The 24328-nt window shown below is 44.8% G+C and overlaps 1 protein-coding gene across 6 annotated transcripts in view; it reads left to right on the plus strand.

The window, feature by feature from the left end:
* The window catches only part of USO1 (USO1 vesicle transport factor), a 515242-nt gene that overhangs the window by 475487 nt on the left and 15427 nt on the right, over positions 1–24328 (plus strand). For all 6 annotated transcript variants that reach the window (XM_078676053.1, XM_078676052.1, XM_078676055.1 and 3 more), the window contains one exon: positions 546–656. In XM_078676053.1, coding sequence (XP_078532179.1) covers positions 546–656 — 111 coding nt within the window. The remainder of the gene's footprint in view (positions 1–545; positions 657–24328) is intronic.

The raw sequence follows: 24328 nt of genomic DNA on the forward strand, positions 1-24328 counted from the left end.
TCGTGTATTATTATGCACTCTGCCTTGTGGCTGTAAGGCCTTCTGTAGGGGTAACTTACATATTATTGCATGTAGTGGCTGTAGGCATGTCCCACAGGATGTGTGCCATGTTGTGTTTTCACTTGTCTGCACCGTTTCACTGGTCTGCAAATACCAATCTCCATGTGTGCGGTGAGGGGTTCCTTAGGGTGCCACAATACATGCTGCAGCCCTTACCGCTTTAGTACCCTGGCCCTAGGTACCAGTAGTAACATTTACTTGGGACTTACAGGGGTGCTAAAGGTCTTGCCATTTGGGGAACAATTGTACAGTTTTAGGGAAAGAGATCTGGCACTGGGGACCTGGATAGCAGGAACCCAGTGCACTTCTGTCAAAATTACATTAAATACCCGGCAAAAAGTGTGGGTGACCATTTAAAAAAGAGGCACTTTCCTTCAATCGATCTTTAAACCCAGATAATAAAGGTAAGCATATTAGTTGGGTAGTTGATCTTAAAAATAACACTATTGTGCTACTGATTAACTTTGTTTTATACTTTATCTCAGACTGCCTCTTCAAATTCTACACCAGGAGAGATTGATACTGCTGCTACAGCAAGAAATGCTGAGTTGGAAACCCGATTGACAGCTGCTTTACAAGAGATAAAGGTGTTAAAGGTTAGTCTCTATATATCTTTCATATTTGAAGAGAAGAAAAAATAATTCAACAAGCTCAATGACATCTGAAACGACTAGGATGTGTTGCTATTGTCCTATTCTATGATATTGCAGCAGAACCATAGATTAGAAACTGTCCCCAGTTGTTTAGTCAAACATAAATATTGCTGTATATAATATCATTTTGTTTTTCACTTTCATCAAGTCTTGCTGGGCAACGTAGTTTATCGTCTCCTGTTAAAGTTCTATTAGTGTTTGTTATTCAGAAAATAGTATAAAAGATAAGAAGACCGTAATTTGTAACATTGGGTTAAGTAGCCACACTTCTGTTTGATTATTCCAAAGTATAGTTACACTTTTAGTCAATGGTTGCAAGCCAATGAAAAACATTCTATTACCCATGGAAATTATAAAACTGATGCCCTTCGAGAAACCTGGATACAGGTAGAAGATCAGGTTGTACACTATTATTAATGGCCTCAAAAGTACATTTCTATATTTAGAAGTTTGCTTATTTAGCAAGACCTTGGTCCAAACACAAAAATCAAATGATATTAATGTATCTCTTGGTCACTGTTCGGGAGTCAATTTATAGCACACTCCAGAAGCAGCCGACATATTATTAGTCTTTGGGACTCAACTAACTGTCTTTCTAGTGAGATAGATATACCAAGAGTCCGTTTTTCAGACACAAATACTGACAGTCCAGTTTCTGATTGGTTCACTAAAGGAAAAACAACACTGCAATTGGGACGTGGACAGTGCTTAGAAGTAGTCCAGATGGGCATGTGTTACTTACCGCAATATTTGTTGTTTTCGATTCATCTGGACCTTTCGTAAAATAACTTGATAATATGTAGTTGGTAGAAAATGCCATTTTTCAGGCATATTCTCAAAAGTAAGTTGCGCGCTGATAGTGGCATGGTAACCTTTGTGGCATTGGCATTTTCCTGGAGGTTAGCAAGCCAGTTTTCACTTCTCAGTTACTGAAACATCGACTTCTATCAAATCTGTATGATTATATATACTGCTAGAGGTCACAATTAAATTCACTCACGAACAGTGACTAAGTAGGTGATAATTTATTTGGATTTTGATTGCTGATTAAATTTGTCAACATATGGACTTACGATTGAAGTGAATATCAAGATTGTGCAACCAATACTTTTACTTAGAGCAGAACGTAGACTTGCTAATCTCCCGTTCATGTAACGTCTTTTTCTTCATCATATCGACTCAGGCGGAGATGTAGGATTCCCTATGACGTTGACAGTAAGCCCATGATTTTCCTGTACATGATATCCATTTAAAAAAAATGGTTTCCATCATTGAAGTTTGTACTATTACATAAGAGATCCTGTGGAAAGATAATTTTTCTTTGAAAATACAACAGCAGCTTCAAAGGTAGAGTACAGCCTGCGTATACTGCTTGGACCAGGAGACATTTGTCCAGTCCGAACTGCCAGGCCATGTCCTCCGTGAAATGTATCACCAGCAACTCTAGACCGATTTTGCTCTGATTAGTCTGCTCAGTAAGGTATAGCCTAGTTCCAGTGACACAGTGAGCACAGGACCCATGTCTGGGCATTCTGTTGCACTTAGGCCATCAACTGCAACAACAATTAAGTGAAGGATGGAATACTTGAATGAATCACTGGCAGTTGCTCAGGCCGCATCCCAGCCCATCGTCATTCGCCCTCAATGCCACTTCAGTTTGGACCTAGCCGTATGCAAATCTGTTTTGACTTTACTCCAATTGGAATAGTCCAACAGAAACTGCCAAATAAGATTATTTTTGATTGAAAATTGATTGAAAATTCAACAACAAGTTAGAAGGCAGAGTACACCCTGGGTATATTGACGGAACCAGGAGATATTTGTTTCACTGATTGTTTTCAATTGGAGGAGTGTTGTATCTGAAGCCCTCAAAGCCATTTTCTTTTATGACCACGTCCATCAGGTTTTGTCTCCACTGTAACCGAACGTTTGTCATAAACGGCAAATACATGGTATCTAGAACTATGCTGTGCCTCCCGAGACACCTTAAGTCGGAGGGTTGTAATACCTGCTCATCATTTAAGTCAAAAACATTGATTCAAAGCGAAACATTTATTTTGGCACATTGGTATGAAATCGATATTTCTCAATCAGTACTGGAAAAAACAGAAAAATCAAGGGCCATCCATATTTCGGAGGATCATTTAAGAAACATCACTGGGATCTTGAACTCTCAACATGGTTTCCGCTGAAAGATCAGAGGTACAGGAAACCCTTCCAGAGAAAATAATTAAAAAGCACAAAGACCCTAAGACATGGGACTCCAACCTTTTCTTGTTGTGAGAACTACTTCTGATCAGTGAAAATTGTTTGAGCTATTGAAGGATAAGTAACTTGCTCATTGTTACTAGACAACTCCTCATCCAGCTTCATTGACTTTAAACCATATGTCCGCAGAGCACGAAAATATGGTTTGAAAAAAATATTGTGACTAGGGGAACTATGATAAGGCTGCCATGTGTGGTAGTGAGTGCATTGTCTGTAGGGATGTATGAACATGTGTGTGAATTAATGGGATTTATGTGTATGGGTGACTGAGAGCCTGTGTCATATATACTTGTGGCATTATACATTACAATAACTTTTATTTAAGTATTAATTATTGAGAAAAAAATTAAAAGCCATTGTTATTCTTGATATCAATACATGTAAGACACGTAAATACAACACATATTGCATTACAAATGCTATAGGTGTCACATTTGCGAAAGTTATAACTATTGACATTGTAAATGACAAAGCTATTAATTTCGTTATTTTCAAAAACAAAACATAAATACAAAATTTGTCATTTACAATACCAATAGCTCAAACCTTACTAATGAGAGACCTATTGCATTGCAAATGCTTGGTTTTTTAATGTTACTCTGTAAGACATTGTTGTATGATACTATTTCTGATGGATACATCTGCCAGTGGATTCCTCACCTTATAAATATCCCCCTGCGTCAGCAACATTCGGAAATTCTTTTTGTAGCTTTCCCGCCGACGTGTACGACGTCACAGTACCACGGCATCGCGCGCAGCTCCGTTGACGTCACCGACTCCATAATAGGCCCACGTCGGCGTGATGGCATCAGTTCCCTTTTTTCCGCGTCATCGACGCTAACGGTTATCGAGGGATCCTCTGTAGCTTTATAGTAACTTTGTTACTGTTTGTTGGTTTTCGTGTTTTCTTGTATCCAGACGATATGTCATCGAAGAAGACCGGATTCAAGCCGTGTGGTGAATGCGGTTAGATGATGTCGATCACGGACCCGCATGAAGACTGTGTTTGGTGCCTGAGCTCGGACCATGATGTCCAGGGGTGTCCATCCTGTAGGAAGATGAATCCCAAGGTCCTTCGTGAGAGAGAGGCGAAGCTCCTGGTGGCCAAGATGAAGGGTAAGAAGGACAGGAAGAGCTCGCGGTCGAGGTCAAGGTCTCGTTCGAAGTCGCCCTCGAGGTCGCCATCGGGGCATGCTTCCAGGTCGGCTAAAAAGAAGCACAAGAGGAAACATGGATCACGTCATCATTCTGGAAAGGATTCGGATTCGAGACCGAAGTCGCCTATGAGAAGACATCGTAAGGATTAAGTTTCTCCTTCTCCAGATGTTCAGGATCCGGAAGATGAGGCTTCGCCTATGGAGTCACCGGAGCATTCACCGGCTCCGGTGTCAAATCCATCTCCGGTTCCATCTCGATCTCCAATTCGAGAGGAGGAAGAGGCTCCATTGCCTGAGGGTTCGAAGACTCCGACCCACCAACCCGAGGTTGAGGTCGAGAAGACTCCGGTTCCTCGAGAGCAGCCTCTGGGTTCATAACCTCCTTTTCCAGGCCCAGGACAAGACCCTACACAGTTTTTGAACGCGATGTATGGAGTCTATTCAAGAGCCTTGTACCCCTCTGGAGCACCGGTTGGTCCCAAGGGTCCGATGGCATTTAACCTGGGAGTTCCCCAGTCTTATGCTCCGGTGCCGTTCATGCCGGCTCCGACTCCGCCTTGGCATTTCTCGGCGCCGCCGAAGCCTTCGACGCCAATGCCTTCGTCAACGGCGCCGGTCAGACCTCGAAAACAACGGCCTGGTCCTCCGGCTCCGAGCTCGACACCGGCTCCGTTGGAGTCGATTCCGGGTCCGCTGACCCATTCCCGAAGGAGAGGTCAGGGCGTGAGGCTCAGCGACTCCTGGAGGAGCAAAGGTACCGAGAAGCTGAAATGGAAGAGGGTGAGCTGCAGGAATCAGAGGAGTTCTTTGATGATTTAAGGTAGGCTAGTGGACTGGAACTGTCTCCTGATTGGGAATTAGCCTCTGAATCTGATGCCCCTTCTAAATATGTGGCTCCATACCATGTAGTCATCAGGAAGGCTGCGGATCTATTGAATTCCTCTCTTCCAACTGCACATATTTTGACAGAAGTCCTCCATTCGCCATCCTCTGTTTTTGAGCCCATGCTTCCTTTCAATGAGGCTTTGCCGTAGCCAATCTTAGAGGTATGGAATAGACCTCTTACAGCTCCTGCTGTTTCAAAAGCTGTTGCGAGAAGATACAGGGTGGCTGCTGGTGACCCAGACTTTTTATCTTCGCACCCTTTGCCAGAGAGCTTAGTAGTACAGGCGGCCTGTTCCAAAAAATCTGAGGGTGCTTTTCCTCAGGTGCCTGGGGATAAGGAATCAAAAAAGCAGGACCAAGCTGCAAAGAAAGTATTTTCTTCTGCAAGTATGGCTCTCAAGTCAACTAATGCTACATGCCTCTTGGGACGTTATATCCATGCTTTGATGGATTCTGTCAAACAGTTGGCTCTTAGGATTCCAGAGGAGGATAGACATTTTTTTAATGAGGTGCTTGTTGACACTCAGGCTGCTTGCTCGGCAGGTCATCCAGAGTGGGTTGGACACAGCTGACTCGGTGGCGAGAGTAATGGGATCTTCAGTTGCCACCAGCAGAACCGCTTGGTTGAAGTCCTCCGAATTCTCAGCAGATGTCCAGGCTGCCTTAATGGATCTACCCTTTGAAGGTTCTGGCCTTTTCGGAAAAAAGACTGATGCTGCGTTGAAGAGGTTCAAGGACAGCAGAGCTAAGGCCAGATCTTTGGGTTTGCAATCCTGGGGATCTGTAGGTAAAAGGTATAGGGGATTCGGAAGGTCCTCCTTTCGAGCCTACAAGCAGCCTCAACAGCAGCAGCAGCAAAATCTGCTGTACAAATCTTACAGGGGCAGACAAAGAGCTCGTCCTCGAGGTCGTCAAGCTTCCTCCTCCTCTTCCTCTTCCCACCCCCCTCCAGCCACAGCAAAGCAGCCCTAGATCCGCCATTCCGGATCATGCGGGTCCTGTGGGGGGTCGGCTTACCTATTTTCTACGAGATTGGGAATCTGTCACATCGGACCTTTGGGTTCTCAATCTCGTGGAGAATGGGTATGCTCTTCCCTTTCGGGAATTTCCACCAAATTACCCTCCTTGTCAAGGTTTTTGCTCTGAGGACCACTTGTTTCTCCTGCAGGAGGAAGTCCTGGCGTTACTGAGAAAAGGCGCGATAGAGGTGGTTCCGGAACAGGAAAGGGGTCAGGGATGCTACTCCTGGTATTTCCTGATACCCAAGAATGATGGCAGACTTCGTCCAATCTTGGATCTCAGGATCTTGAACTTCTATCTGAAACAGGAGAAGTTCAAGATGCTCAAACTTGCGGAGGTTCTTCAAGCGCTGCTGGAAGAGGACTGGATGGTGTCGATAGACTTGCAGGATGCTTATTTCCACATCCCCATCCTGAAGTCGCACAGGAAGTATCTCCGTTTCACGGTGGGTTCGCAACATTACTAGTTTGCGGTCCTTCCGTTTGGTCTTACTACTGCGCCTCGAGTCTTCACCAAGGTGATGGCGGTGGTGGCGGCCCATCTCAGAAGGTCAGGGATACCAGTATGCCCTTATCTGAACGGTTGGCTGATCAAAGCAGAATCTCCAGAGAAGGTGCTCCATTATCTGCAATGCACAACTCAATTGTACAGATTGGGTTTTTCGATAAATGTGCCCAAATCTCACCTGGTGCCCTCCCAGCGCAACCTGTTCATAGATGCTGTACTGGATACAACTGTGTGTCAGGCATTCCCTCCTTTTCAAAGGATTCGCGACTTACAAGAAATGATTCCTTTGTTTTTCAATGGAGCGGTCGTTCCAGTCCTGAAAGTCCTTTGTCTGCTCAGTCTGATGGCTTCCTGCATTCTGCTGGTCAACCATGCACGCTGGCACATGAGGGCACTCCAGTGGTGCCTCCACAGGCAGTGGTATCAACACAACGGAGATCTCAGGGAGTCTGTGAGAATCTCAAGAGAAGCTGCGGTGGATCTGACTTGGTGAGGCGTGGAAGGCAATCTGTCTCAAGGAAAGCCTTTTCAACTGCCTCCATCGGTGGCCACGGTGATAACGGATACATCCACTCTAGGGTGGGGTGCTCATCTGGGGGATCTGGTGGTCAAGGGTCTTTGATCTCCAGAGGAAAGGTTGCTTCACATCAACCTTCTGGAATTGCGGGAGATACGTTTGGCGCTCAAGGCCTTCCTCCCTTCCCTTCGCGGTCAGTCGGTTCAGATCCTGACGGACAACACGACTGCGATGTGGAATGTCAACACGCAGGGAGGAGTGGGGTCTCAGTGCCTTTGCAGAGAGGCTCTGCGTCTCTGGTCCTGGGTTCAGGACCACCAGATTTGTCTGATGGCAAATCATCTGGCCAGAGTTCTGAACGTTCGTGCAGACAGTCTCAGTCGGCAGTTCTCAGCCGATCACGAGTGGAGGCTTCATCCAGAGGTGGTTTGTCACGTGTTTCGGACGTGGGGGACTCCTCGGGTGGACCTTTTCGCCACTCACGAGATTGCTCGGTGCCCGTCATTCAGCAGTCTCCAGTATCAAATGCAGGGAGCTTTGGGGGACGTGTTTCAGTTGGGTTGGGGCCCACAACTCCTTTACGCGTTTCCTCCCATACCCTTGATTCCTCGGGTTCTGAGGAAGATTCACCAAGACCGGGCCCAAGTCATATTGATTGCCCCGGATTGGCCAAGAAGGGTGTGGTACACAGATCTTCTCCACCTCTCCTCGTGCCCGCCGCTCCGTCTCCCTTCCAGGGCAGATCTCCTCTCTCAGATGGAGGGGCAGGTTCTACACCCCCACCTCCAGACCTTACACCTTCATGTCTGGAGATTGAACTTGGCAACCTGAATTCTTTTTCTCTCCCACATGATGTGGTGGATGTCATCTTATCAGCCAGGCGTCATTTCACCAAGTCTATCTACTCTTACAGGTGGTCCAAATTTGTTTCTTGGTGTGGGGAGAAATCCATTGACCCTTTGAAGGCTCGGTTGTCTGACATTCTTCAGTTTGCGCTTTCTTTGTCTCAGCAAGTATTTGCTGTAGCTACAGTGAAAGGTTATCTTTCAGCCTTGTCGGCGTTTCTCTGTCTGCCGGATCAGCCGAGTTTATTTAAATCTCCTATTGTTTTAAGGTTTCTAAAGGGCCTTAAAAATAAATTTCCTCCTACTCCCTTTATTGTGCCTCAATGGGGCTTGAACCTTGTGCTTACTTACTTGATGGGTTCACCTTTTGAACCTTTGCACAAGTGTCCCTTGATTTGTTGTCTTTTAAAACGGTTTTCCTGATTGCAATTACCTCGGCAAGGAGGGTAAGTGAGCTTCAAGCTCTTAGTTCAAGGCCCCCATTCTTGACCATTCATGCTGAACGAATGGGACTCAGGACCAGGGCTGCTTTTCTGCCTAAGGTGGTTACTCCCTTCCATTTAGGGCAGTCCATTACCCTTCCTACCTTCTAACCTCCCCTCACCCTTCCAAGGAGGAGGCGAGACTTCACCGCTTGGACCCGAAGAGGGTGGTGAGCTTCTACCTGGACAGAACCAGAGACTTCAGAGTGGATGACCAGCTCTTTGTTGGTTTTGTTGGAGCCAGAAGATGCAAGGCGGTGCACAAGCGCACGCTGTCAAGATGAATTGTCTTATGTATCAAGATTTGCTACTCTCTGGCGGGTAAGGAACCTCCTGAAGGTTTAAGAGCACATTCTACTAGAGCAACGTTTGCCACATCTGCTTTGTCTAGGGGTGTGCCTGTAGAGGACATTTGTATAGCGGCAACTTGGGCCTCCCTCCAAACTTTCGCGAAGCATTGCTGCTTAGATTCCGAAGTGAAGAGGGACGGCCATTTAGCGTGTTCTGTTCTCCTGTATTTTCGGGTATAAGAGACTGGACACCCTCCTCCGGGAGTGGAGACTGCTGTGGGACTCTATTCACAAGGTGAGGAATCCACTGGCAGATGTATCCATCAGAAGAACAAGTTACTTATCTTCGGTAACCCTTTTTCTGGTGGATACAGTATCTGCCTGTGGATTCCTCACTGACCCACCCGCCTCCCCGTTGTCCACTATTTTATATCATGATTTACTGTAATGTTGATCATTTGTCAAAGGAAATGTGTTGGGGTTTTAACTTTCCTGCTTTGGCTGCACACTGTGTGTGTTATTTTGTTTATTTGGTGCTATGTACTTTGTTTGTATATCTACTGTGATTGATCCGTCCGTGTGCCTCGAAGGCACAGAAAAAAGGGCGGTACAGATGTCATCACGCCGACGTGGGCCTATTATGGAGTCGGTGACGTCAGCGGAGCCGCTCGCAATGCCGTGCTACTGTGACGTTATCCACGTCTGCGCGAAGCTACAAAAAGAATTTCCGAATGTTACTGACGCAGGGGGATATTCACAAGGTGAGGAATCCACAGGCAGATACTGTATCCACCAGAAAAAGCTTTACCGAAGGTAAATAAGTTGTTCATCTCACCCAGGTCTCAACCTTGTTTACTGGTCTGTCTTGTTTGCATTATTACATTTATGTCTGGCATGTGGTGTCTCCAGGGCAGCCCCTAACCAACGGAGTAAATGTTCCTGGGGCTAACCCTACCCACTTTCTTTCAGCAGATCCTGTTTGCCCTATTCCATGCAATCCCACAGTGCCCCTCACTCTCAAAATCCATGATTGAGAAACACTTTGCCCCTTGTGCAGAGCATGTATGCCCACCCCTCTGTGATCACTCCAAAACGGTTCTGGAGATAGCTTTCCTCCCACTGAGTTTGGTGACAGCCTGACTAGGGGGCCAAAAGCCAAGGTGTCACCTCACATTTGCATGTGGCAGGGAAGGCCACTTCGAAGTAAATTAAGTTCCTGGACCACCCCAGCTGGTTTTCTTTCCAGGGGAAGAAAATATCTGATCACTACCAATCATGGTCTCTGCTCTGACAACAGTTTTCACACTTTATTTAGACCAAGTATTAGTCTAAGTAGTTGCTAGAAAGCTACTGCAAATTAGCCTCCAGCATTTTCAGCGGGGCAAAAGTAACTTTCTAAAAGTTAAATTTCCAATATATTTAATACAAATTTGACTAAACCATTAGATTGGATTTTTATTAAATCTTCAAATTCATCTTTGTATGGAGTCTGTGTCTGGTACATGTCAAAAGGTATACCCCCACATGCATCATTGTGACATTTTGCACTTCTTAATTTGCGAAAAATAAGGAATCGCAAATTAAGAAGTGCAAAATGCTATGCATCATTATTTTCGGTATTCATTTGTGATTCGGTAAAAATCGCAATTTTTACCGAATCCCAAATAAATACCGAATTCTTAAGTACATTTTCTCAATTCCCATTGATTCCTATGGGCCAAAAGGCCCATAGGAGTCAATGGGAAGGCAGTAGCAAATTGCGAGTGGCACTTTGAAAATTTCATGGGTGCAGGGGGGGGGGGGTCCAAAGGACCCCCCCATGCACCCCTGAAATGTATTTTTCGCATCATGTTTCACACACACATGTCCTAAGGACATGTGTGTGTGAAACATGAATGTTGCAAAAAAAAACATTTTCCGCATTTAAAACACTTTTTCCAAATTTACCGAGTGGTTCAACCACTCGGTAAATTTGACACCCTAATTGCGATTTTGCACTTTTAAAATTAATGATGCATTGCTTTTAAGAAATCGCACATCTGCGACTTCTTAAAAGCAACCGCAATTTTAGAACTCGCAAAAATGCTACGAATTCTAAAATTGCTTCATGCATCCCAAAAAGCACTTTTGGAATCGCAAACGGCCGATTTTAAGAAATCGCACCGTTTGCGACTCCAAAAATGCTTGATGCATGTGGGGGATAGTTTCAACTGTATAATCTGTCCTTGACTTATGCCCATTTACAGCTCACAGCTCAGTGATGACATTGTTTTGGGTCCTAGTCACTGAGGGAGCCTGACAGTTTCTAATGTCACTTGTGTTCCACTTCTAAATATTATGTGGTCTACTTTCTGGATAGCAGGGTGTGCTTAGGGGTGACTTATTTAATATTTAAAATCTGGTATTCCTGCCTGTTAAAAGGGTGATTTTGAGGTGTCTGTGTAGCAGGGTTCAAGCTGCTGCTGGCAGGCTACACAGGGTACGCCTAAATCCAAGTTTTCACATCAGCTGTAGGGGACAGTACAGTGAGTGCGGTAGTCCACAAGTGGCATTTAATGCTGTGCATTTACTTCTGCACCATGTACTTCTGCACCATGTACTACATCCTTTTAGGAAATTTAAATGTGCCAATCAGTTTTTATGCCAATTTTAATATGATTTAGATGGCAGAAAACATACATTGGGCACTGGATAGGAGTTCCCCAGTTTTAGAGTTCAAAATCACCAGCAGGCGAGTCCCAAAAATATGAAGAAACTGGGGGTGACCACTGAGAAAGGGGTTACATTAAAACATAGTTATTAGACAATTTATTAAGAGGTCAAAATAGCTTATCCACAACACTCAATACCATTGCGTAATGGAATTGAAATGTATTGCTAAATCGAGTTATGAAGGCACCACTTGAACCTAGGCACAAAGCTAATTCAAAACATCTTCCTTGAAGAACAACTTTTCTAATGGGGTTTGCCTCACTAAGGAGGGAAAAGGTTAGTGAATTGCAAGTGCTAGCAATATAAAAACCATTATTTGAGAACAAATCCAGTCTCTACACCAAAGCTGGAATTACTTTACATACCCTGGATGTTAGAAAAGCTGTATTGGACTATATTGATGAGACTCAATCCATTAAGAAATGCAACGTATTTTTTTTTATAGCTCATGCCTCACAGATACTGGGCACAACTGCAAATAAAGGGACTATTGTGAGGTGGATATTGCAAATAATACAATTGCGAAATCAGCTATCAAATTAAAGTTAGAGGTTACGCCATGGTAACATGCCACAAGAAAGAAAGGAGTGAAATTGGCCTTTTTATTACAAGACCTCTGCAATGCGGTGAAATGGTGAGCATGACACCCATTTACCAAACATTGTGTAGACAGACACAAGAAGGTAGCATAGTAGATCCAACAATTTTATAATACTTATTTACAATAACTCACTGTTCAATCCTCCTCCTCCTTTTGGGGGGGAGGCTGTTGGTGTATAATTACTGTTTTGCAGGGGAGTTGATAAAATACATCTTAAAAGAAAGTCACATACGGGGGAGCATTGTAGGCTTATGGCTGATGTCCTAGTGAGTTATACAACTCTACTCAAGTCAACACCCATAGGAAAAAAAATACTTTTAACACTGATGGAACAAACCACTAGATGGTAGAATGGTGAAGAGCATCTGAATCTAGATTTTCAAGCTGCAAAGTCATATTTTCAGATATAGATGTTATTTTCTCTGTAAATTCATAAACCTTAGTAGATCTTGATACACATCCATATACAGTCTAGTGTTTATAGATTTCGGATGATGAAGTAAATACAACTTTTGCTAGACATCTTGTAGTGTGAAACCTGGGTGAAGACATCACAGCCACTGTCGGATATTCCAGCCTAATGGGCATTAACGGAGAGATCAATAAGACTGGATTGTCACATTAAGACTGTGTAAAATAAAGACACATTCAGTACTGCTACCTCTGCATCCACAGAAATAAGATTATGCTGCTCTAGACTTCACAGTAGTTTTAGTTTATCATTATCATGCATGACTAATAAAAACCGTTGCATGCACGTTTCAATAACAAATTCATTTACATTTTGTAAACGTTAAAATCATCATAAAATACAGCGTAATAAAACTCAAATTGGGCCTTTTACAGTGCGTTAGGCATTCCCAGATGCAGGCTGCCTGAGACTTTGGAATTAAGAGTAAGAATCTGAGTGACTATTGCTAAGGTCTGAATAGTAAAAGAAGATGTGGATAAATCTAAAGTCACACCTGTTGGAATAATCAAAATGCACGGACATGGTAGGAAACTTTGAACTGAGCTCAGTAGAAGTACTACAAAGGTGTGAACCTTTAATGCACATATAGGACTATTGACTTAAGTCCTTTATCCTCCTCAGAAATGAAGTGCAGCATTTCAACTTTGTGAACACCTCTCTTTTGGCTTACATGCCAAGGCAGTCCACAAATCTACCTTACATTGCTGACTCTGATGATGGGGCATGAGTTATCGGCTCATAACTGCGGTACTTGAGCATTGTAGCCATGTTGTGGTGGACTGTCTGAAACTTTATCGAAAGCTTTTCTCAAAAAATGCAGTTCTAAGAATTGCCTCCATATATCCATGGCACATGTAATGCCCAATACCCAAATACCATGGCTACCACCAAATTCCTGATTTGCTTTAAAACAAGACCTCTTTTTCATTTGATAGGACCTCTCAATAATAAGTGCATTAAACATCACCCTCAGATGAAGAGGTGCTCATAGCTTATAGAGAAACAGCACTGTCCTATGTCTCTCAGCCTTCATGAGTGGATCATAAGAGAAGGGGCAAGGGTGTGCATCTATAGGGAGCTGAGGGTTCACTCATGTTCAGCCATACACTACCATGAAGTTCCTCATGCAGCACTACATTAACAGTGTTCTTTAAAGACCAAGCAAATCGAAATAAAAGAACACCATGTTCTTCGGTTGCTGAACACAGTATTTCAGTAGTTGTGTACCGAGTGCCTGTTCTAGCAAGCCTCAAAATATCCACCCTTCATAGCAAACTCTGAATTAGTAGACTACAAATCTTGCATAAAACATGTCTTTTTGGTTTTCAATCAAGAATCGAAATGAAAAGACCCATCAACCTAAAAGGAAAGATGATTGCTAAAGCTTGTGTCGCTGAAATCCTCCCGTACATTATAAATCTGAAATCCCAGTAGCAAAAAGTCATGGTACTAGGTTCATAAATTTAAATTGTGATCAGTCCTGATGTACATCTTAGTCAGAAACCTCCCCCGTGTCAATTTCTCATTGGCCCTTTTGAAGCATGTTGTCTATTCTTGTTGCCTCTTCAGTTGACCTTTGATCGCTTATGACTTGGACAGAGCTGCTTCTTTGTTTTAATGAGACTCCTCTGCAGTGTTCAACACAATTGACAATATATTTCCCGTCCATCTCCTTTTTTGACTGATATAGGAAAGTGCCACTTTTTTGACATGGTCACCCCCACTTTTTGCCTGGTATTTGATGTGATTTTGGCTGGAAGTGCACTGGGTTCCTGCTATCGGGTCTCCAGTGCCAGATCTCTTTCCCAAAACTATGCAATTGTTTTCCCCAATTGCAAATATCTTTAGTACCTTCTGTAAGTCCCTAGTAAATGGTACCCCTGGTACATAGGTCCTGAGATACTAAAGAGGGTCCCTAGGGGCTGCAGCACGAATAGTGCCACCCCTCACCAAACTCATGCAAGACTGCCATTGCAGGTTGCGTGTTTTGGTGCAGACAAAAGGGAAAACACAACATGGCACACATCCTGAGGTACATGCCTACAGCCACTACATTCAGTATATGTAAGTCACCCCTACAACGCGCCTTACTGCCCTAATGTGTTATGTTACATAAGAGGACATATCTGCTTGAGCAGATATGCCCCTGTGCTGGGCAGTTCCATTACTGCCAGTGTAAGTGAACATGGAAGACATTGTCAAGCATGTTCTGGACACTGGTAAAAACAAGTTCCCTAGCTACATAATTGCTTCACTGACAATAGGGATGTTTGGTATCTAATCATCCACATTTGTAAAGCGCACAATCACCCGTTAGGGTCTCTAGGCGCTGGGGGCCGTCGGGAAGATTAAGCAAGCTATTGCCCAGAGTCACATGGTGCTGGGCTAACCTGCCGCCGGAGCCGGGGATCGAACCGTGATCCCCAGATTCCAGCGTCAGTCGCCCTGGCCGCGGCGCCACACCTCTTCCACATCTAACATCTCATATTAATAAGCCCACACTAATGCCAGTGTTGGATTTATTTATACATGCACACAGAAAGGCTGCTCAAGCAGTGTGTTTTCACCCCCTCCCACAGGATGACCTGCAGATTAGCATTCCAAGGCAGTGGTGCTTCAAAGAGCCCACCGCCTTGGGTTTGCGAATCTGGCTTCCCTCACAGGAGGCGATGCCCCTTCTGTCCAGAGCTATTTGGCACCTGGAGTGGTAGGCGCGTCCACACTGAGGCGAGTGCCACGCCTAAGTTGGGCTGCCTGAAGTGAAGGAAACTTTTCAAAGTGATGGTAAACTTAGGAACTCTGGGATAGGGTTATGCCAACTTCCCACAGGAAGTGGTCATATAGGGACATAGTGACCCCAGATGTCAGTAGCCCATTGGCTACTACCCTACACTCCCTTTATGCACCTAAGTCCAGTATTTGGGGGAGCCCCTGGAACCAGAAGTCAGATCCTTCCGACCTACGTAGTAGAAGACTGAAGAGCCACAAAATAAAAGACTGAAGAAGGAGCAACTGACTTCCCCTTAGCTTGACTACCTGTCCTCTGTTCCAGTCGAACTTTGCAAAAGTCATCTAGTCCTGCAAGCCGTCATGCCTCCCACAGCCTGGGAGGACTGCTTGCCTTCAACAAAGACCCAGGGACTGCCGTGGAGCAGAGAAGCTGCTCTCCTGACTCATGCAGGTATTACCCAAGAAGAACCGCAAGGGATCCAGAACTGCAAAAACCCAACGGTTCCAAGCACCATTGCACTGAGCACCCCCAGCACGAGTCAAAGTGGGCCAATGGTGTCTGTGTGGTACCCAAGCCCTCTAGAGACAGTCCACCTTGTTTTTCACCCTCATGAACTCTCCAACACCACCTACAGCCTCTGTGTGCAGCCCCCATCAAGCACGAGTGCTCCTTGATGAAGAAACCCGACACCTCAAAGACCCTCTGCACCCAGCTGTCCTGGTCAGAGGAGAAGAGGACCATCCTTGTCCCCACGTCCCGTAGCTACTTAAGACTTGAACCCACTGGCTGGTTCAGCCTGACTGGGCCTCCAGTCCAAACCTGCAGCCTCCTTTCATGCAGACCGATCTCCATTGATTAACATTGGGCACTTGACACTATATTGCACCACTGCACCCAACAGCTCATGTGCAGCTGGAGGTGACCTGTTGGTGCTGCCTTGTACCCTGCCCCATACTCACCTTAAGTCCAGGAGATTGTTCCTGTAAGTCGCTGTACTCTACCCGAATGCTGTACTTGTTTCTCCTCCCATAGGTTAACATTGCAGCTTCTAAAAAATTCACTTTTGACTTGTTAAACGTAAAAGTATGTTCGAGGCATATGAGCTGCAGATTACACACTATGCATAGATGGCCCCCTAGTGTTGGGCCAGGATATTTGCAGTTTTTGTTGTAGAAAAGTCTTTGGAAGTCAGAGGATAGGTGACTCCTCCTTTGGATGATACTGCGCATGGGCATCGGCTCCATCCCCAGATTGTTTTTTTCCGCCACCGGGCTCGGATGTGTTTCCAGCGCTCCATGTTGAAATAGATTTCCTTCGGCACACAATCCTCACCAACTTACAGAAATTAAGTTTCAAACGCTTTTCCAGTCGACGCTACTCTTCAACACTGAAAACTTCGATTCCGGTTGTCGTCGACGGCCTTCGGGCCTAACTAGGCCTCTACTCCAGCTCATGGAAAGGACGCCATTTAAAAAGTGTCCTCAATGTGGGTCGAAGTTTCCCCACACCGACCTTCATGAAGTGTGTAACGTTTGCCTCTCCCCTGAGCACGAGGCCAAAGACTGTTCCGCTTGTGCCTCTTTCCGCTCCAAGAAGACTATCCGGGACCGAAGAGCGAGGCGAACAATTGCTCGATCTTCAGCTTCGATTCCGGACGACATCTTCGAGGAAGGCGTTAACATTCCAGAACAACACGACGTCGACAGCAATTCCGAGGCAGATTACTCCGAAGTCGAGGACATCACTCCAGCACAGCGGGTCGTAAGTAAGACCATCGACCCCGACCCTTCCTCGGCACACCCAAAGAAGGCCCCGGTCACACCCTCACCCTTCGGGCTCAGGTGCACACCGACACACTGCTTCTACTTCCCCACCTTCGGGCCCGGCTAAGCAGCTAATGAAGCCTTCAGGCGACTCTGGCTCGAGTCGGCATTCGCACGGTGCCGGCGCACATACCACTACTCCTTTGGCACCGAAACCCAGGTCGGAACCAGGCAAACCCGCTTCGGATTCGAAAAAACCACTGGAGCCGAAAAAAACATCGGATCTAAAAAACATACCGGAGCTGAAAAAACCCTCGGAACGGAAAAAAGCTTCGGAGCCGAAAAAGACTGCTGCTTCTCTGGTTAAAGACATTGCCAAAAAACCAAAACAAACCGCTTTGGTGCCAAAACCTTGCTCCGCACCAAAAGACCGGCCTCCTGCAGAGGACTTACTTTATCCAGACCCTGCTCAAAAGACTCTAGCTAAGAATACAATCACTGAACAGCTGATTTTGGCTTCACAAAAGCGACCAACTGGACACACCAGCTCCAGCTCTGCATCCAAAGAAGGACATGGCTACCTCTCCCTTAAGACTGCCTTCCCCTTCTCTTTCACCTGTACCATCACCACATCCTCATATACCACAACATTGCCAAACATCCTCTATCATACCAGACGATGACAATCTGGTGCACTGGTTTCTAATGCACAGGAACTAAAACGCAAATATTTATCATTTCGTGCTTTATGTGGCATCAAAGAAAGTCATCCAAACTGTGTCCCTTAGCTGATGGTTCTCAGCCCAAGGGGCTATGAATGCTGAGAGGGCCTTCTCACAGAAGTTTACATGGGAAGGAAAGAGCGAGCGCACATGACCCAAAGACTCACTGAAGAAGTATTGTGTGGTGTACTATAATAAGATTAATTTGCAAAAATCTATTTGGACCTCATGTACACTATACGTACACTGTCTATATACCATGTTCTTTCAGTGCAGAAAACAAGCAATAATAAAAGCAAAACGTTCCATAAACACCGGAAAAACACTTTTTCTGTTGTTTTTAGGGGCGCGAAAATGTGTAACCACTGATAACAACTATTTTTTAAGATATTGAAAACACTGAAAAAACCCCACCAGAATTTACCAAAAATAGAAACTGAAAACAGGAAAGCCTACATATACCCCTCAAGGCCTTCCCCACCAGAAGACACTATGGGTTTCAATCAATTAATTCACAGGGCTGCGCAAAATCATGGGGTAGACACGCACACAGACCATGTAGATGAAGACTTCTTAATGGATACCTTTGATAGTGCACAAAAGGTCCTCATCCGTTTTACCAATGCTTAAAGGAGTGATTAAGCATGCTCCTGAAGTCTTCAAAGACCCAGTCAGAACTCGGGTCATTAACCCTCGCATAGAGAAAAAATATAAAGCTGCTCCCTCAGACCCAGCATATATTAAAGGTCCTTTACCACTAAACTCACTTGTAGTTTCCAATGCACGCAAGAGAGCAAACTCACAAACATCAGGTTAAGCTCCACCACCAGATAAAGAGTCTAAGCTACTTGACGCATCAAGGAAAAGAACGCGTCTCAAGCAGCAAACATGTGGCGTATCGCCAATACACAGGCATTATTAGCCAAATATGACAGGGCACATTATGACGAATTCGAATCATTAATGAGGCACCTCCCTGATAAGTACAAGGATAGAGCAAATTAACTTATCCAAGAGGGGAAAAACATTACAAACACCTCTATTCGGTGTGCACTGGATGCAGCAGATACTGCCTCTAGGGCAGTTAACACCAGCGTCCTATTACGTAGACATGCCTGGCTACGCATATCCGGGTTCAAACCTGAAGTACAAAGTGCCATTCTTAATCAACCCTTTGATGAGCAACACCTATTCAGACCTAACGTAGATGTATCACTTGAAAAAATGAAAAAGGATACAGATACCGCCAAATCTATGGGAGCCCTGCAGTTGCATGCTCCCAGACGTTCATTTTGTCGCTCATCCTATTGAGGTGCCACCAGGGGATACTCTTCGGACACAGCTTCTACCTTGTACAAAGCCCCTACACAGTCCACTTACAGCAAGGGCTACCAAAGGGGTGGTTACAAGGATAACAATAACAAAGGCAGAGGTAAAAATACCAACTCCCGCTCTGCCTCTACCCCTGCCCAATGACTCCATTCCCCTTCCCCCGTCCCATTCCACTCCTGTCAGGGGAAGACTTCAACATTACCTGCCAGCCTGGGAAAACATCACATCAGACAGTTTGGTGCTCCAAATAATTCAGTCAGGTTACTGTCTAGAACTAACATCCCCCCCCCCCCAAACATACCACCCAAGCAACGTCCAATGTCACAAGAACATTTAACACTTCTCAGACAGGAGGTAATATCCCTCCTGCAGAAAAATGCAATAGAAATAGTTCCAGAGCATCAGAAAAACAAAGGAGTATGCTCCCTATATTTCCTAATACCAAAGAAGGACGGCTCTTTAAGACCCATCCTAGACCTCAGACCTCTAAACATTTACATACAGTCGGACCATTTTCACATGGTCACACTCCAACAAGTCCTTCCACTTCTGGTACTAAACAACTTCCTGGTCACCCTAGATCTCAAGGACGCCTACTTCCATATTCCCATCCACACAGCGCACAGAAAATATCTCAGATTTGTGCTAGATGGGCAGCACTACCAGTTCATAGTGCTCCCATTCGGAGTCACAACAACACCAAGGGTGTTTACCAAATGCCTAGCAGTAGTAGCAGCACACTTAAGAAGGCAACATATTCATGTCTTCCCATATCTAGACGACAGGCTCATAAAAGCCATCTCATACAAACAGTGTGTATAACACACTCACGCTACTATTCAACTGATTCACGACTTGGAATTCACAGTAAATCACACCAAATGACATCTGCAACCCTCGCACATACAACAGTATCTCGGCGCTACAATAAACACCCAACTAACACTAGCTTATCCCTCTCCAGCCAGGATAACAAGTGTACAAACTCTCCTAACAAAATTCAAACCGCAATACTCGCTACCAGCTCGAGTGTTCATGCAGCTCATAGGAATGATGGCATCTTGCATATTTGTAGTACCTCATGCAAGACTGCAAATGCGTCTACTTCAAGAGTGCCTAGCACGCCAATGGAACCAGGCTCAAGGTCAACTAACAGACCTAGTGTTGGTAGATGGTCGGACTCATCGTTCTCTGCAATGGTGGAACACCAAAAACCTTTCCAAAGGGCGACTGTTTCTAGGGCCAGTTCCTCAAATAGTCATGACAGTGGATGCACCGCTCTCCAGCTGGGGAGCTCACCTACTGCATCACACCATGCAAGGCAGGTAGACACTGTAACAAAAGTTACTCCACATAAAACATTTGGAGTTGCTAGCTGTGTTTCTAGCCCTAAAAGCATTTCAAATGCAAGTGTCAAGCAAAGCTGTCTTAGTCCGCACAGACAATATGACAGCAATGTACTACATAAACAAACAAGGGGGAACACACTCTCTGCAGCTCTCTCAGTTAGCACAGCAGATATGGAGATGGGCTATACCACTAAAGATCTTCCTCTTTGCCCAACACGGCCCAGGAGTACAAAACACTATGGCACATCTGCTAAGTCGACAAACACAGCAGATCCACGAGTGGGAACTTCATCTGCAAGTTCTTAATCCATGTGGGGACAACCTCAGATAGACCTCTTCGCCACCCACGAAAATGCAAAATGCCCAAGTTTTGCCGCCAGATACCCACACCTATTGTCCAAAGGCAATGCGATATGGATGAACTGGTTAAAACTATTTGCGTACGCTTTTCCTCCTCTCCCACTACTTCCGTTAATGGTACGCAAACTACAACAACATTCTCTGACGCTCATTCTGGTCGCTCCAACTTGGTCCAGACAACCGTGGTACACCACGCTGTTGCAGATGTCCGTAGTACCACACCAAAAACTAAACCTATCTCCACGCCTATTAACACAGAACCATGGAGAGATCAGACACCCGGACCCAGCTCAGCTCAACCTAGCGATCTGGCTCCTGAGGTCATAGAGTTTGGTTACCTCAACCGTCCTCCAGAATGTATGAACGTTATCAAAGAAGCTAGACGTCCCACTACTAGATCATGTTATGCTGCTAAGTGGAAACGCTTTGTCATATACTTCCAAAACAACCAAATAAATCCCTTAGACGTGTCTATTCAACACATCATAGGATATCTAGTACATCTTCAAAAGTGTAATTTGGCCTATTCGTCTATCAGGCTACACCTTGCTGCCATTGCAGCATACTTACAAAATAGACAACATCTATCTCTTCTGCACCAGTGTGGAACTTAAACATTGTTCTCACAAGGTTAATGGGACCTCCCTTTGAACCATTACATAAATGTGAATTGCAATTCCTAACCTGGAAAGTAGCTTTCCTAGTAGCAATTACTTCTCTCAGAAGGGTTAGTGAACTACAGGCATTTACCATTCAAGAACCTTTTCTGCAAATGCATCATAACAAAGTGGTTCTTCATACTAATCCTAAATTCCTTCCTAAAGTCATTCCACCGTTCCATCTAAATCAATCAGTTGAGCTGCCCGTATTTTTCTCGCAGCCTCAAACAGTCGCAGAAAGAGCTTTACATACCTTAGATGTCAAAAGAGCATTACTGTACTATATCTAAAGGACACAAACTTTTCGTAAAACAAAACAACTTTTTGTGTCTTTTTCACCGCCACATAAAGGCAACCCCATATCAAAATCAGGGATCGCTAGGTGGATTGTTAAATGCATACAAATATGTTACCACAAATCCAAACGTACATTAACAATTCCTCCAAAAGCCCATTCTACAAGGAAGGGGCTTCAATGGCATTCTTAGGGAACATTCCCCTAGATGATATCTGCAAAGCAGCTACATGGCTTACACCGCACACATTCACAAAGCATTACTGTGTAGATGTGCAAACTAAACAACAAGCCACTGTGGGCCAGGCTGTACTAAAAACAATGTTTCAAACAACTGCAACAGATACTGGTGGTCGCAGCTAAGGTTGGGTACTGCTATACAATCTATGCATAGTGTGTAATCTGCAGCTCATATGCCTCGAACGGAAAATGCTACTTACCAGTATGCATCTGTTCTTGGCATGTAGAGCTGCAGAGTTACACACACCCACCCGCCTCCCCGGCTACCTTTATCTGTTACAGTATTATCTCAATTAGATACAAATCACATGGACATCACTACCTCTTGTACAGCTCCATCACTTCCCTAGTGGCGAAAAACAATCTGGGGATGGAGCCAATGTCCATGCGCAGTATCATCCAAAGGAGGAGTCACCTATCCTGTGACTTCCAAAGAGTGCAAACATCCGGGCCCAGCACTAGGTGGCCATCTATGCATAGTGTGTAACTCTGCAGCTCTACATGCCAAGAACAGATTCATACTGGTAAGTAGCATTTTCCTTCTCCTGCAAAACATACCTGATCATATTAATTCTGGAGCCCAAATATACATGAAGATATGTGCTATTTTATAAATTGGTGTGGATCTCCTTCTCGAGTCATGTGGATCATTTACTCCAGTATTTGAACTTTCATAGATTCACATTCTTTAATCATTCCCTGTCATTGAGATGGGATTACCTGGTATATCAAAATAGAACTGCTAAACAATTACAAAGCAGAAACCAGGCCTAGTCCCATTTCACTTTTTTAACATATCTCTATCGTTTTGTGTAGAAGAGACCAAAAGAAATTCCTGAACCAATTAGGACCTCTAACTCTCTAGAACACTCGTGAGAGAAACTTAGACCCTCAGATTTTCTATCACACATTGTGCTAGGGAGTCTCCTCTGATCTCTGTTCAGTTTCTTATGTGCCACATGCCCTAAGAAAAGGCTTCATACAGACGACCATCACAAAGACTGTATTTACTGCCTACATCCCAACCATAAGGCAAAGAAGTGTAAGGTATGTCCTACCTTTTCTAATAAACCTTGAGGGATCATGAGGGGCGCCTTCTTATATGGCTCCAGAAGCTCAAAGCCAGAAAGGAAGTGATTTTGAGTGAGGACAGTGATGAGGTATCCTCTTCATCATCCAGGAGGTCCCATAATAAGGGAAGATCACCTCACGCCCATTCTTCTGATGAGCATCCAAAAAATGCCCTTAAAAAGACTTCTCATGGGCGCAGTCCCTCAAAATCTTCTCACAAACATGAAAAGGATAAAAATGGACATGCTTCTGGGAACAAACAACCAACAAAGGCAAGTACTGAGCCTACTAATACACCACATAAAAGGCAGGCACTCTTTCAAAAAGATTTCTTCTGTGCCTCCTGAAGAAAAGCCGTCGCCAAAAACAACATAGTCGACGGGACCGCCGACAATAAGCCTTCACCGTCTTTGGCGAGTGTGGAGGTTCGCCAATCTTCGACATCTAAACAGAAGGCGAGTACTGCTCCTACGTCGACTGCAGTGTCGATGACTCTGTTGATACTTTGTCACCGTCATGTAAACTGTAAACGATACCGTTGACGATGCCTGGGGTAATGACGACAACTACAGCGACGGCAACAGTGCCGATGGCTATGACGACGGTAATGACGACATCTATGGCAGTTATAACGTCGCTTATGGTTTCCAAATCACAGTTGATATCTGCTTCTCCAACTATGGCATCGGCAGTGATACCGTCGACGAGGGAAAAAACCTTACTAAACAGAAAAGGCCAGGACAAGACGGATTACATCAGTAGTCACCTCACCCAGCAAGGTTACATATCTGTTGCCTTCCCACCTGTTGAAAGGGCAGGATTCGAAAGAAGAGGATGACGGACCCTTTGGCTACGCAAGTAGCCAATCCCAGCTGCATTTTAAGTGCCAAGAGGATGATTTTAATGAGGAATATGGAGATGATCAATACAATATTCCTCAGCAGTATTATCAGGAAGAGGTAGTCTGTATGCCTTCATCGTTGCTAAGAGAACTACAATTTGTTAGCTGACTATAGGAAACGATTTCCTCTAACACCTGCACCTCAGGAGCAGCCTACATTAGTGTCTTGCCCACATTCTGTCACCTCTACTCCAAAGAGGGTTCAAGCTTTGCAGTCGGAACCTCTACAGAAATCACTTTTATCAGCTCCTCAACAAGATTCAGAAACTATGGATGATGACCAGGAAGAGGGAGAACTCAGAGATCCGCATAGAGAGTAGGACGACTACCTCATTCCCACTCCATCCTCTCCTTCTCCGGTACCTGTTGACTCGCCACCAGAAGATATTGGTGTCTTTCACAACTTACTAGAAAGGGTAGCCAAGACTTGTTCGAC

The sequence above is a fragment of the Lissotriton helveticus genome, chromosome 2_1, assembly GCF_964261635.1.
Source record: "Lissotriton helveticus chromosome 2_1, aLisHel1.1, whole genome shotgun sequence".
Lineage (NCBI taxonomy): Eukaryota > Metazoa > Chordata > Amphibia > Caudata > Salamandridae > Lissotriton > Lissotriton helveticus.